Here is a 13,703-nt window from a genome sequence, read left to right as displayed (position 1 = left end):
GATAGCTGTGTCAAACTGGAGGATGTTTTTCTGGATTCCGTTTGATCCTCTAGTCCAAATAGAAGGCAGAATGGATTGTTTCCTGCACAGTGACATTTTAGAAAACAGTATGGTTTTGCATGGGAGAAAGAATATGCCACATAATTGGATATTTCAGCAAGACGAAGATTCAAAACACCACTGGCCATTTTTCACATGAAAAATTCAGACTTTTGGAGTGACCAAGCCAGAGTCTGGATCTAAATCCAACTGAACACCTCTGGGATGCATTGGATCAATATTTTAATCATAGAAGTTACTCAAACAAGGATCATTTTGCTGCTGCCTTATTGGACGACTGGTCAAAACTCTCACTTGACCTGTTACAAGAACTTGTGAATTCAATGCCTAACAGATGTGCAGCTGTGATCAAAGCCCCTGGGTATGCAACAAAATACTGACTTGGTCTTCAGATTCGGAAATATTTTTTTTATCCTTTCATACTTAGACCTACAAATAACTTTTGATCCAGAAGAGTTTTTCCTGTTTTGATGTAAGGTAAATTTGTTTGACTAAATGTAGTTTTGTACTAAATGGATTATAATTACATACTTTTCAAGCATCCATTGGCAGTTTTTTCCTATTACATACTTACTTTATGTAATTGTAATTAAGGTTTTCAACAAAATACTTTTGAGCACCACTGCATTTTTTGTGTTAAAAGTCTTTTGGAAGGCAATTCAAGGAGACATAACATTTTGTGAACTGGGAGGAGATATGCCTCAGCTTTATTGTGTCTTTTATGGACTGAAGGTTTTGTCTCTCACAGACACCTGTGTCTACACTCAGTCAGCAATATTACCCCATGTGGTCGAGAGCACTTTGTGTTCCATTATCAGTTTCCCCTCTCTTGTTTCATTTGTGAATGGGGTACAGGAATTAAACTGTCAGTAAGTATCTAAGTGAGCTTGCATTTATCTGAATTTACCATTATGGCCATTTTGCAAGTTATCTATAGAAAGTAGTAATATGTTGCTTGGCTCTTAATGATATGTATGAGCCAGAATTTGAATAGTAAATCTCTCAGTAATGCCGACAACTTCTGTTAGTGCCTGCCATTCAAATTATATGAAATTCTCTGTGATGCTATCTACATACTTCTCCAGCCACTCACTCTTTCACTCTGTTACAGCATACTGGAGGACAAATGATATGTTACATAGTCCATGAGGGCAAGCTGAAAAATGATGCCTCTGCATTTTTTATTCTGTTCTCAATATTGTTTGAGGTATTGTGTGTCATGCTTATTACGTGGTCGACTATCCTGCTTTACTGACCCACATTGCAACCCTCTGCCGCTAGAGGGCTCCAAATTGTATTGTATAACATAGTGCTGTGTAATGTAACTATGTTGCTGCATGAGAAACAATGTTCTGTAATTTAATTTATAACCATAGAAGAGTTCATGAACACATGGAGCATGCTCTCCTTCAGCATGACAATGCCAGACCTTACACGAGCACTGCGACATTATCAACAATCCATTGCCATGTGTTCACTGTCATGTGCTCATCCTCCATACAGTCCCAACGTGGCCCCATCCAATTTTCGTCTGTTTCCCAAACTGAAGGAACTCCTTTGAGGACTGCACTTTGATCGTGATGAAGTGGTGCAAGCAGAGGTAAGACTGTGGCTTTGTCAACAAAATCAAACATTCTACAGTGACACTGTCAGCAAACTGGTCTCTTGTTAGGAGAAATGTGATTGTTGCCAGGGTGACTGTTGAGAAATAAATGTGTAGACATGAAGAATAAAGATTTAGGGTGTTAATACAGTTTTATTGAAAAAGATTTCCCATAAAGAATTTGGAGGCATTACTTTTCAGCACACCCTTGTACATGCCTCTCTGTGGTGTAAGATGCTAATTGTTTCCTCAGACTTGTCATGGACCTTACTACCTGGCAGAATGATGTCTTCTTTGCTATACACATAGTTTGAAACGTAGGAATTTTGGTAATATAAACACAACCTGCACATGATTAATAATCATTGTGGAGGCTTATCCAACATTGTTGTAAGCATTTTTACCTGCCAGCCTAAGATTTATCAGCTGCTGCTGTCCAAAAATTTTAAACAGTCACACTGCTTGTACCCCATTATTATACAGATGCATTATGCACACACGAGAAATGGTAGGAAATGTTGATGACAGAGGAACTAACTGTAATCTATAAAAAGTCGATACTGTGTATTGGGTGGTTATGAATAAAGTGCAGCTGCTCACCGTGATGCAGCATGGGCTGTAATTAGCATATGACAGTGAAACTTTAGATATTCTGATACATTAATGTGAAACTGATTTATGCAGGGAAAAATATAGTTCCAAGTTTGGCCAGCAGTTGCAGATACGGTGCTTTGAATGCAAGAAATATGTATAGAAATGTTTCCATCTGTAATAGATTAGTAACAGGACATGGGCAGAAATAGTAAAACAAGTGAGAAAGATATAATGTTGATTTCATTATTAATCACTGCGCTTACACAATTTGTGCAATATGAGCACTAGAGATGTTAACAAGTGCATCCATAAAACCCATGTTATCAACAGTTTCTGGCAGCAGTTCTAGTGGAATCTGAGCAACGTGCTCCTGTATACTGGTCATCAGATAAGATAGAGACTGAATGTGTCCCTGCTAAATGTGTTCTTTTAGATATCCCCAGAGCCAAAAGTCACATGGATTCAGTTCTGCCGGCCGCGGTGGCCGAGCAGTTGTGGGCACTCAGTCCGGAACTGCGCGACTGCTACGGTCGCAGGTTCGAATCCTGCCTCGGACATGGATGTGTGTGATGTCCTTAGGTTGGGTAGGTTTAAGTAGTTCTAAGTTCTAGGGGACTGATGACCACAGATGTTAAGTCCTGTAGTGCTCAGAGCCATTTGAACCATTTTGATTCAGTTCCGGTGATGTTGCAGGCCAAATATCCGGGAAACCTCCAAAGTGAACATATTCGTAGAATGTTGCATTAAGCAGATCTTTCATGGGGTGAGTGACATGAGGTGCTGCCCCATCTTGCGTGAAAGCTGTGGTTTCCACACACCTGTGCACTTGCAAAGCAGGAATCACATGCTGTACAAGGAGATCTTCATAAAGTGCAGATGTCATGGTACACCTCACATGCCGTCTGGGTGTACTATCTTCAAGAAGAATGGACTAAGAATAAAGGAGTTTGTGAATGCACACCAAAGTCACATACAGTGAGTGAAATGGCCTTTCGTGTACACCACGCTGCTTAACAGTACCCAAAATTTGGCAGTTTGGTGTATTCACTGCATGCTGTATTGTAAAATGTGCCTAGTCACCCCATAGAATATTGCCCGGCCACATGTCATCAACTTTGTTCTGTGCCAGAAAATGAAGAACAAATTCAGAATGTTGCTGTGGATCATTAGATTTCAATTGCTGCTCCACATGGATCTTGTACATGTACTAGTGTAAAATAAACTGCAAAACTTTCCATACTGTTGATGATGGGATGGACTATTGTCAACACTGCACTAGCAGTAGTACTACCCAGGCACATGCTGCATGGTCATTACAGCAACAGCAAACTTGTGAAAAACTTTCACCGGGATAGAACGCCTTGCTCTTCCAGGTACCACACTAAGCTCACCCGTGTTTTCGAATTTCATTATCTTGTTTAGACTATTTAATGACATGGATCTTTCAGGTGATGATACTCTCTCAATGCGCTGTAATTACTGCAATTCACATAAAACAGTTTCACTAACAGTGTACGGCCTATCTTCTCGATAGCCATACTGTTCACTCAGCTTGTGGCTTGTCAAATTAAAGTGTGGATGTCATACTGTCATACAAACAGTGTACAGTGACAGATTTGCTCACGATGGCTAATGGCTACAATTGGCAATAATTTTGTTTCCCAGCATAAATGGGCTCTGCATTAACACATTAGCTGCCATACGATAATTACAGCACACACTGGACCTTTGGGAGTAGTCGTACTTTACTCATAAACACCCAGTGGAAATGCTGGCTGGTGGAAGCCCTCCAACCTCTGCACTGAGTAATTAGTTCTATATGCTGTGATAGCTTGATGTCAATGAATTTTTGATATTTGTAATGAGATGTTGCTGTTTAGTTGTAAACATCTGTTCAAAGTTGCATGTCTGGACAGTGATCTCATAGTATAACTGAGATTACTTTCATTTGTCAGACAGATTTGGCTGTATTGCTAATTCTGTAAAAGCAACCTGGTTATAAGCCGGGGTATATCTATCGATCTTGAGTAACCAAAATGTTCTGAGTTTGAACTTTGCCACTAATTAAATTTTGTATAAAATTGTCAGCAATTGTGGTCGAAGACTCTTGGTACAAGAGTCATTCTCATTCTGCCAACAACCTTTTCATAGAGGGCAGAGGAGCAGACGGAGTTTCAGGGCAACATTTTGTCTTTGAGATGGGAGACTGCCCTTAAAAGACAGAAGAATCAGCAATAATCAATGGCATGAGGGTGCAGAAGGCAATAGAAACCACTACATTAAAGACACTCAGAGTGTGTACACAGGACACATGACCTGTAATTGAAAATTGTCGTCATCATCTCTTTATTGGAAAAAAATAAATAAAATAAAATAAATTCAGATTAGTTTCATATTCAGATCTTCAAGAAGGGACTGTTAAGGGGGAGGTAACCATGAGAAAAAGATTGAACAGCCAATGAAAAGGTAAAATACTATGATCAGGAGCATGGAATATAAGAGGTTTGAACATGGTAGAGAAGTTAGAAATTTGGAAAGGCGAATACAGAGGCTGAGTGTAGATACAGTGCAGAACGGGGGTGGGGTGTCAGTGAAATGGAATGGAAAGAACATAAGGATTTCTGGTTAGACAAATAAAGGATGATAGCAGCAGCAGCAGAAAATGGTATAATGGAAGTAGGATTCATTGTCAGTAGAGTAGGAATGTAGGTTAGAGACAATATTATGAAAAGGATTATTGCGGTTAATCATATAGAGGAGACATTGAGTTGCAGACAGGCACAACAAAAAGACAGGAGTTACTGCGAACAGTTCAGTGATAGGGTTGTTCTCATCAGAATTGACAGCAAACCAAAGATGACAACTATGCTTCAGGTGTATATGTCGATACAAGCAGAATGTGAATAGACACAGAAAGTACACTGGTGTTGAAAATTAAAGCACAAATGGAAATTTTGCAAGATTGAGTTTATTTTGCCACAAATCAGTATAAACAGTTGATAGCAAAGTAGAAACAATGTAAAGAATACAGAATGTAAATAGCTGCGACATGCATAATAGTAGATGAAAATGTTTTTAGATTTTTTCAACTCAACAGATTTGCACACACATTCTGACAACTGGTTGATGTGCTTACTATGGGGTGTGACCATCCCTGGCAACAATGCAGGCCTGACAGTGATGAAGCACACTGTGAATAATGTCATCAGTGTCATGTTGAGGCAATAACGCCCATTCTTCCAGTGGAGCAGCTTGAGTCGTGGAGAGTGATTAGTGGATGCTGACATATTGCAACTCGTCTCCCTGGTGCATCCCTGACATGCTCTATGGGATTCAAATCAGGAGAACAAGCAGGCCACAAAATGCATGCAGCACCTTCCGTTTTGAGAAAACATCAACTACTCGTGCTATATGAGGTCAAGCATTAGCATCCATCAGTACAAAGTCTGGGAACACAGCACCTTGTAACAACCATACATAAGGCCACAAGTCCTCATCATGATGCCTTTCAGCAGTTAAACCTTTCCGAGTCACCTGTACAATTTCATGAAGAGATGTTTGGGTGATCAACATCATCCCTGCCCACACCATTCACAATCCTCCTCAATATCACTCTTTCCACAATGTTTCGATCTCGAAATCATTCTCCACATTCCCCTCAGATCTGAGTCCATTGAGAACAACTCTCCAGACCAAATTGGGACTCATGTGTGAAAGGAACTTTCGTCCACTGTTTGACTGTCCAGGTGGTATGTTGAACAACTCCATTCTAGATGTTCCCTTTTGCGAAAAAACATCAGAGGCACACATACAGCAGCTCTCCGACAATAAAGTTGTTGAAGCGTTCTCTACATCATTTGCTTTGATACAACACAACCAGTGGATGCTGTGAGTACAGGTGCCAGTTGCTGTGCAGTACTAAGGTGGTACCATCATGCTCTTTACAGCCACATAACGGCCCTCTCTTTCTGATGTCACATGTAGTCGGTGTTGTCCTGGTCTTCGTGATACAGTTTCAGTCTCTGTAAACTGTCACCACATCTGAGAAACAACAGAACAATTCCTGTTAAGCCATTGGGCCACATGAGTTTGCTACTGTCCTGCTTCTGATATTCCTATGGCCTTCCACTGCAGAGACTCTGGTAGGCATCTTCTCTGTGCAGTGCTGCACTGTCTGTGACTGTGTTCACAGCAACTGTGGATGTAGGACTACCCACCAAACACTCTGCATTTGATGGGTGCCCTGACATCATCATTGGTGTGGTTTTCCATTGACTGAAATGCCATCTTCCATGCAGAACATGATCATACTGACATCTGTTGACAGTTTGTATAATTATATCATGAATTAGACACAGCATGGGAAAATAGCTGTTTGTTGATTTAATTTTGGACATCAGTGTATATGAGGGCACTGAATTAGTAATTCAGTAAGTAAAAGGAGATGACAATCTAATAATCATGACATATTGGACAGCGATAGTAGGGGAAGGAATAGAAGAAAGAGATAGTGGAGAATATGGTCTTGGTAGTAGGATAGAGAAGAGAAAGACTAATTGAGTTCTGCAATAAATTTCAGCTAGTAATAGTGAATACACTGTTCAAAAATCATAAGAGGAGGAGTTATACTTGGAAAAGACCTTTTTGTTAGGTTGGCTGTGACCATGTGTGTGTGTCTCAGCCCAGGTAACTAGAAAAACTTTACAGGGTACATACATGCGATGTATCTCGAAGTTGGACATGTGCATTTTGATCGTCTCAACTTGCATCATATTTGCTTATCACCAACAGCAATGGCAAAGAAGGAACAATGTTTGAAACACTGTGTGTGTCTTCTTTTTGGAATTTAAAAAAATCTCAAAAAGTACCCTGTTTAACCTTTACCAGACAAAAATAACGTATTAGTATTTATACTGTTCCGATTTTTAACACAGCTGGTGCCCGTTCCTCACGCTGGGGTAAATTAGAATATGCAGGTATTTTTTGCAACATTCCTTTTTAATTTTCAATAAAATTAAAAAGGAAAATCTCTACCAGAAAGTATACAGGTCAGTATTCTAAATGCTATGACTTCTAGCGTGGTCGTTGTTCCCAGTTGATATTCACAGGTCTTTGAGATACATCACATACAGAGGGGCACACACTGACACTCAAGAACTCCACAATTACACATTTTTATTTACATTTCCTTAGTTGTCTTTCAGTTTAAGGTCAACGATATAAATATCATAGTATTGGCCCTGACACTAAAGAAACAACAATTTATGCTGCATTTTGGAACCATAATTTTTGATTTATTGCAACATATGTTTGGCACTGTTCTGCAGGCGTCAGTAGGCACTATATTCTAATTAATTTCCGAAAATAAATGCATTTTTATGCATGGGCTGCTCAAAATATTCTTCTTGTCTCCCTTTACATTTATGTACTGTAAGGTTAGGATCTTATGTCCTTGTTCACATAGGAATGAAGAGTTTTAAGTTGTAATATGACAATTCATCTGCAAACTGATAAAAAAAGATTGTTAATTTTAATCCAAAGAGCATTTATTTGGTTAGAAGAGGGCTTGTGTCTGACAGATATGTGTCGTATTGCGTATTCTACTGTTCTATATACTCGAAGCACCAAAATACGAAGTTCCGATTTTCTGTTTCTTTATCTTTATATACTTATATATTAATGACAGTAGATACTCAGATGTTACACTGTTTTATTTGGTCAGATCGTTTGAGCAGTATGTGAAAAAAAATACGATTAATAAATTAACTTTTCAATTCCCAAGAAATTTGTAATTTTAGAGAAGTTGAAACAGCACACAAAATTTTCTGTTTTTTGTTCTAGTAGGAATAAATTCACCATTGCGAATTGCCTTGCCTTTATTAATCTGTATTTTAGTGTAAAACTTGCTAAAAAAAGTTGGAATATACATTTCGTAGACTACACTCACTGATTCAAAGCAAACATGGAAACCCATGTAATCGACCAATACAGTTGGAAGCTCTGTGACAACACAATCAGCCAATGATATCAGTTGACGTCTGTCAAAAATAATCTGATGACCGACATCAGTTGCACTGTGACCGAACCCTTATTAGTGCATGGATTATATTTTTAATTAATCAAAAATTCATATTCGCAGTGTCCTGGGTCTAGTGGTTTGCGCTCCGAACTATCAAGCCGAGGGGTTGCTGGTTCGAATATCATGGATAAATATGGGTGTGATAAGTATGAGCATTTAGATCAGTAGCATGGATTTTTCTGTGTATTTAAGTATGTGTATTATGCTGTCTAGTTGCCATAGTACAAGCTTCGGCTTAGTTTGGGGCTAGAGGTGGTTGGTGTGATTGTTGAAAGATTTATTTGTTTATTATCTTTTCTGAAATGTACATAATGGCTCCTGTGTGACTAAACCCCATCTGGGAATATTTTTGGAGAAACAGTGAGAAAGCAACTGGTAAAGTATGTAGTAAATCACTGTCTCTTGGTAGTGCCTTAACAAAAACACAGACCATTACAAATATTAAAAATAATTTGTCAAAAAGTCATAAAAGTGAATGGGCAGCTTATTGTAAGACAAATGAAAAACACCAGAGTTTGATCAAAAAAGATCTAGAGACAATTAACTCTTCGTAAGCAAAAAGGTAGTCAAACAGTCTACTTTACCAGACACAATTAAGAAAAGAAGAAAAGTAGCTCTGCCATGGCCTGATAATCATCTGATATTGTTGTGAATCGATAAAAGTGTTACGGATCTCATTATTGTCGACATGCTACCATACAATGTTGTTGAAGGGGATGTATTTCATAGGCTCAATTTGACTGACCCTGACACACCATCCAGGTACAGGAAAAAAGTCTGAGAAATACTTTAGAATGACTTTAATGCCAGCAATATATGAAAAAGTAAAAGGGAAAGTTGTACTTCTTTTAGAAAAGGCTGGATGGGCAGTTTTACCACTGACATACGGAGTAATCCAACAAAGACATGCTCATTGCTGAGTTGCACAGTACACTTCATTAAAGGCCCCAAAAGGGAAAAAGTTATACTGACAACAAGTGTCTTGAAACAGGATCACACAGGGCAGCATATTTCACAGAAACTTAACCAAATTATTCCCGAATTTAACTTAACAAATAAAATCCACATGGGTATCTGTGACAATGCTTTTAATATGCAAGCAGCCATGTGTTGTGGAAAATTTGCTTATATTGGATGCATAGCTCATATGCTGCAGCTAGTTATTCATGATGTTGTATTCAAAGACACTGCTGTAATGGATATAATAAAAAAATATTCAAACAAGTTTCAAGAAACATGCGAGTTACCCAAACAGGTTTTGATACTTGATGAAGAAACCCACTGGAATAGTACTTTTTTAATGTTGGAAAGACTCATTGAGCAAAAAACTGCTGTCAATTTATGCATGTCAGAACACAGTGGGATAATAATCCCAACTGCAGAAAAAAGATACAAATGAGCTACTGTATGATAGATAGTACTTAAGTGCTTTCATCAAGCAACACTTGGTATTTCAAGTAACTCTTCATCAGTATCTTTAATAATACCATCGATCGTCATGCTTAATTCAAAATTGACTAAAAAAGATGAAGATACTTAAAACATAAAACTGTTCGACACAGTTGTGTGAGACTGTTAACAGCAGTGTTTCGTATGCAAGAAATACTCCACATTTATTGATTGCAACACTAATAGATATGTTTTAAAATGAAGTATTGGACTAGCGATGAAACGGAGAACATGAAGACTGAAATATTATCATTTCTACAACAGAATGGGTCTAGGTCAAGTCAAATAGCTCGTATGGACTTAGATATTGATGAGCCTACCCCTTCCTGTTCAACGTTAGGTGCAGATATCGAATACGCATCCTCATAAAATGATGATGATTTATGGAATTCAGGTGATAAACTTGCATTACCAGTCACAAATGGTGAAGAACATCTTAACATGTTATTTAAAAGAACCGTTGCTTCTGAGGAATGTCGACATCTATGAATATTGGGGTTCTAGTCCATGTACTTATCTAGGCCCAATTACACTTAAATATTTATCTTCTCTGCCCACTAGTGTTCCTAGTGAACAATTGTTCAGTGCAGCGGGACAGATATATGCAGACAGACAATTGAACATGATGGGTGTAAATGTGGGCAAATTCATATTTTTAGCTTACTACATAAGATTGTTTAACTTCATTTATTAATTTTGTTTTTCATTGATAGATATTAAAATGCTAATGGAAAGTTAATATTCATTTGGCTTTTATTATGTATTTTTCCAATTTTAATTGTTAAAGTACTTTTTTTAAGCAAATAAATAATATAATGGTCCTTATTCCAAAGTGTTGTTATTTCTGACAGTTTGCAAGATAATTTTAATCATCTCATTAAATTGTTTATATTATATTTAAAAAATCATTATTTTATTCACATTTTGCCAATCTTGAATGGAATTTCTTGGGGCATAACCTTTGGCTTTGTCTTCAGCTGAAGGTTAGGGCGATAGCTGATTAATCAGCTTTGGCTTCGGCCAGAAATCAACCTTCAGACAGACACTGTTTATCAGGTTGAACTACAGAAACCAGTTGTTGAATGACCAGCTTTCACAATTGTTAAAGTGATGATACATCTGGTTTCTGTATGTTGAAGGGATTTTGTGTTATGCTGATTTATGTTAGTATTATTTCACATCAAATTAATTGCTCACTTACTCAGTCATCCATGGAACTACTTAGTAGACTCCCAGGCAACATCAGTGCAACTCCACCATCTTTGTGATAATCCGATAATGGACCATGGAACAATTCAGATCTGCCATACTATTGGTCATAGTGTTAATGATTTGGGACCTGGCATTGACATATTGCATCAACAAGCCTTGTGACCCTATTTATTTTTGGCATGTCTGATGATAATGTTGTAGTTGTATATCAAAATGCCATGATTCCCTGTTGTTGATGGTAGCTGCCTGTGGAAGCCACTATAGTATTTTAATGACCACATGGCTACTTGTATCTGATGCAGCATGGGATTTCTAGGTCCAAGGATTATCTGGATGTGTACCTACTTTGGGATACATTCTCAAGTGTGTGATAATGGTGTCATGATTCATTACCGTTCACCAGATTCAAGTCTACAGCATTTTTTCTAATTTACGTAGTTGTTCGGCAGGACAGACACCACTGATGATAGACAACTGCTCTTCCTGGCCTTGGTAATTATATTTCTTTTTTCTGTGGCCAGGTGTCCTTTCTTTGTGAGGAAAGTCCTGTGCATAGCCTTTCCCATGAATACTGTGAGCTTTGTTCTATTTGTATTTGTTGTATAACTTTTTGAGGTAGAGATTGGAGATTAGCTCTGCACTTGGGTCAGCAAGAAAATAGTTAAAAATCATATGCAAGCTGACCTGTGTGCCAGTCCAACAGTTATTAGTGTGGTACACAAATCTATCTGAGTTTAGAGCACCTCCCTCTTTCACAGGCTGCCATACTGAACATTAATCTTTACAATGATGTCAGGATCTGCAACATTTGTTGGTAGTAATTACCAATCACCTCTGATGCATTATTCATGCTTTGCCACAGAGAAATCACCTCACTCAACATTCATACAACTATTTCAGGTTGAGATTGTTCTGATAATTTTTGTAGAGGTTTGTGCACCTGAGCACACTTAAGTCATCAAATTTTAAGTGTTTTCTGTTATTAACAATGTTTGTAGTCAATCATTATTGACATTTTTTTGTATGCAGTTTCCATGAAGTCCCCTTAGATCCAACTCTAAGCTATCTTCTGTGACGGAGCTTGTTTAACAGACAGGAACTTAATTTATGTGGATTATGGATCTCAACAAGTTTCATTTCCTCCCTTTTTAGACTTTTGATGGAACCATATGTAAAAGGAACTGCCCATCAGAATACAAAATATGTAAAGATCATGTGATAACATACCAATGTTTAATGTTTTCCAAAGTGCTTATTGTACCAATGATTTTTTCAGGCTGCAGGTACAGACCATCCCTGTCTCTATTCCAAATTCATGCTGGCATCTGGAATGAACTGGATTCATTCAGTCCCAAAATCTCTAAGGAAAAATGGAGTGTTGAATTGTATGTTCCGTTTCCAACATACAAAACCACTGACTCCATGCAAGGTCTCATTTATCAACAAAAATGATATTCTGATAGAACTTGCGGAAAGTCTGAGAGCACTTACACCAGGACAGGTAAGGCACTTACCTATTTCTCAGGGCATTGGATAGTGTTTTGCAGTAGAGATGCTATCTTATGTGTAATAACTTACTCTATATACGATGTGTCCCAAGTCTGTATGATTAAAATTGCGCTGATGAAAAAATTATCCTATCCTAATCTGGAAACTTTGAGGTAAGGACTCAAATGTCCGGAAAGAATATCTGTTTCTTGGCCAGCTCTCTATGGCCTGAGCAAACAAGTTCCTTGTACATTTGTAGCCATGATCATAAATTTCTTCCAATGATGATAATACTGCGGAACATTCCTTTTTATATTCATTCAACTTTCTGGGCACTACATCATGTTGCACCATGCATTAAATGTGTGTCTAAAAGTTCTTGTAATGATATCAATATAATGGAAGGAAACATTCCACGTGGGAAAAATTATATATAAAAACAAAGATGAGGTGACTTACCGAACAAAAGCGCTGGCAGGTCGATAGACACACAAACAAACACAAACATACACATAAAATTCAAGCTTTCGCAACAAACTGTTGCCTCATCAGGAAAGAGGGAAACAAAAACAGAAAGAGGAAAATAAGACGACAGAAAAGATTTCGAAATGCAACAGTGACAATAACAAACGTAATTGTTGGATTCAAATTAATGATATCAATATAATGGAAGGAAACATTCCACGTGGGAAAAATTATATATAAAAACAAAGATGAGGTGACTTACCGAACAAAAGCGCTGGCAGGTCGATAGACACACAAACAAACACAAACATACACACAAAATTCAAGCTTTCGCAACAAACTGTTGCCTCATCAGGAAAGAGGGAGGCAAAAACAGAAAGAGGAAAATAAGACGACAGAAAAGATTTCGAAATGCAACAGTGACAATAACAAATGTAAACGTGATCATGGACTTTACGCCACCACCCCTCTTCTCCTTTGCTATAAAGGTAAAGGGGAAGCAGCCAATAGCACATGATGTATCCAGGGAGTTATCCATCCAAGTACTGGCCACAACAGACGTTGCGTAACTGCAATGATCTCACGAGAACCATTGTGTTAGCTGAGGTGAGGCTGCTGGCTCAATTGTAAGGTCACTGTTACAGATGCAAAGAATAATATCATTGGTTTTAGTGAATCTTTTGTGTACATTGCAGAATAGTCTAATTTTAAAAATGAAATGCAGGGTAAAATAAGGCTTTAATTCAAAGATGA

At 37.9% G+C, this 13,703-nt stretch overlaps 1 protein-coding gene across 1 annotated transcript in view; it reads left to right on the top strand.

Moving 5' to 3' along the window:
• LOC124555762 (mitochondrial tRNA-specific 2-thiouridylase 1) overlaps positions 1–13,703 on the top strand; it is an 89,645-nt gene that overhangs the window by 60,761 nt on the left and 15,181 nt on the right. The window contains exon 6 of the mRNA XM_047129802.1: positions 12,274–12,498. Coding sequence (XP_046985758.1) covers positions 12,274–12,498 — 225 coding nt within the window. The remainder of the gene's footprint in view (positions 1–12,273; positions 12,499–13,703) is intronic.

This window comes from Schistocerca americana, chromosome X (assembly GCF_021461395.2).
Source record: "Schistocerca americana isolate TAMUIC-IGC-003095 chromosome X, iqSchAmer2.1, whole genome shotgun sequence".
Taxonomy (NCBI): Eukaryota; Metazoa; Arthropoda; class Insecta; order Orthoptera; family Acrididae; genus Schistocerca; species Schistocerca americana.
The sequence above is the reverse complement of the archived record's forward strand: the minus strand, read 5'-3'. Positions and strand labels throughout refer to the sequence as shown.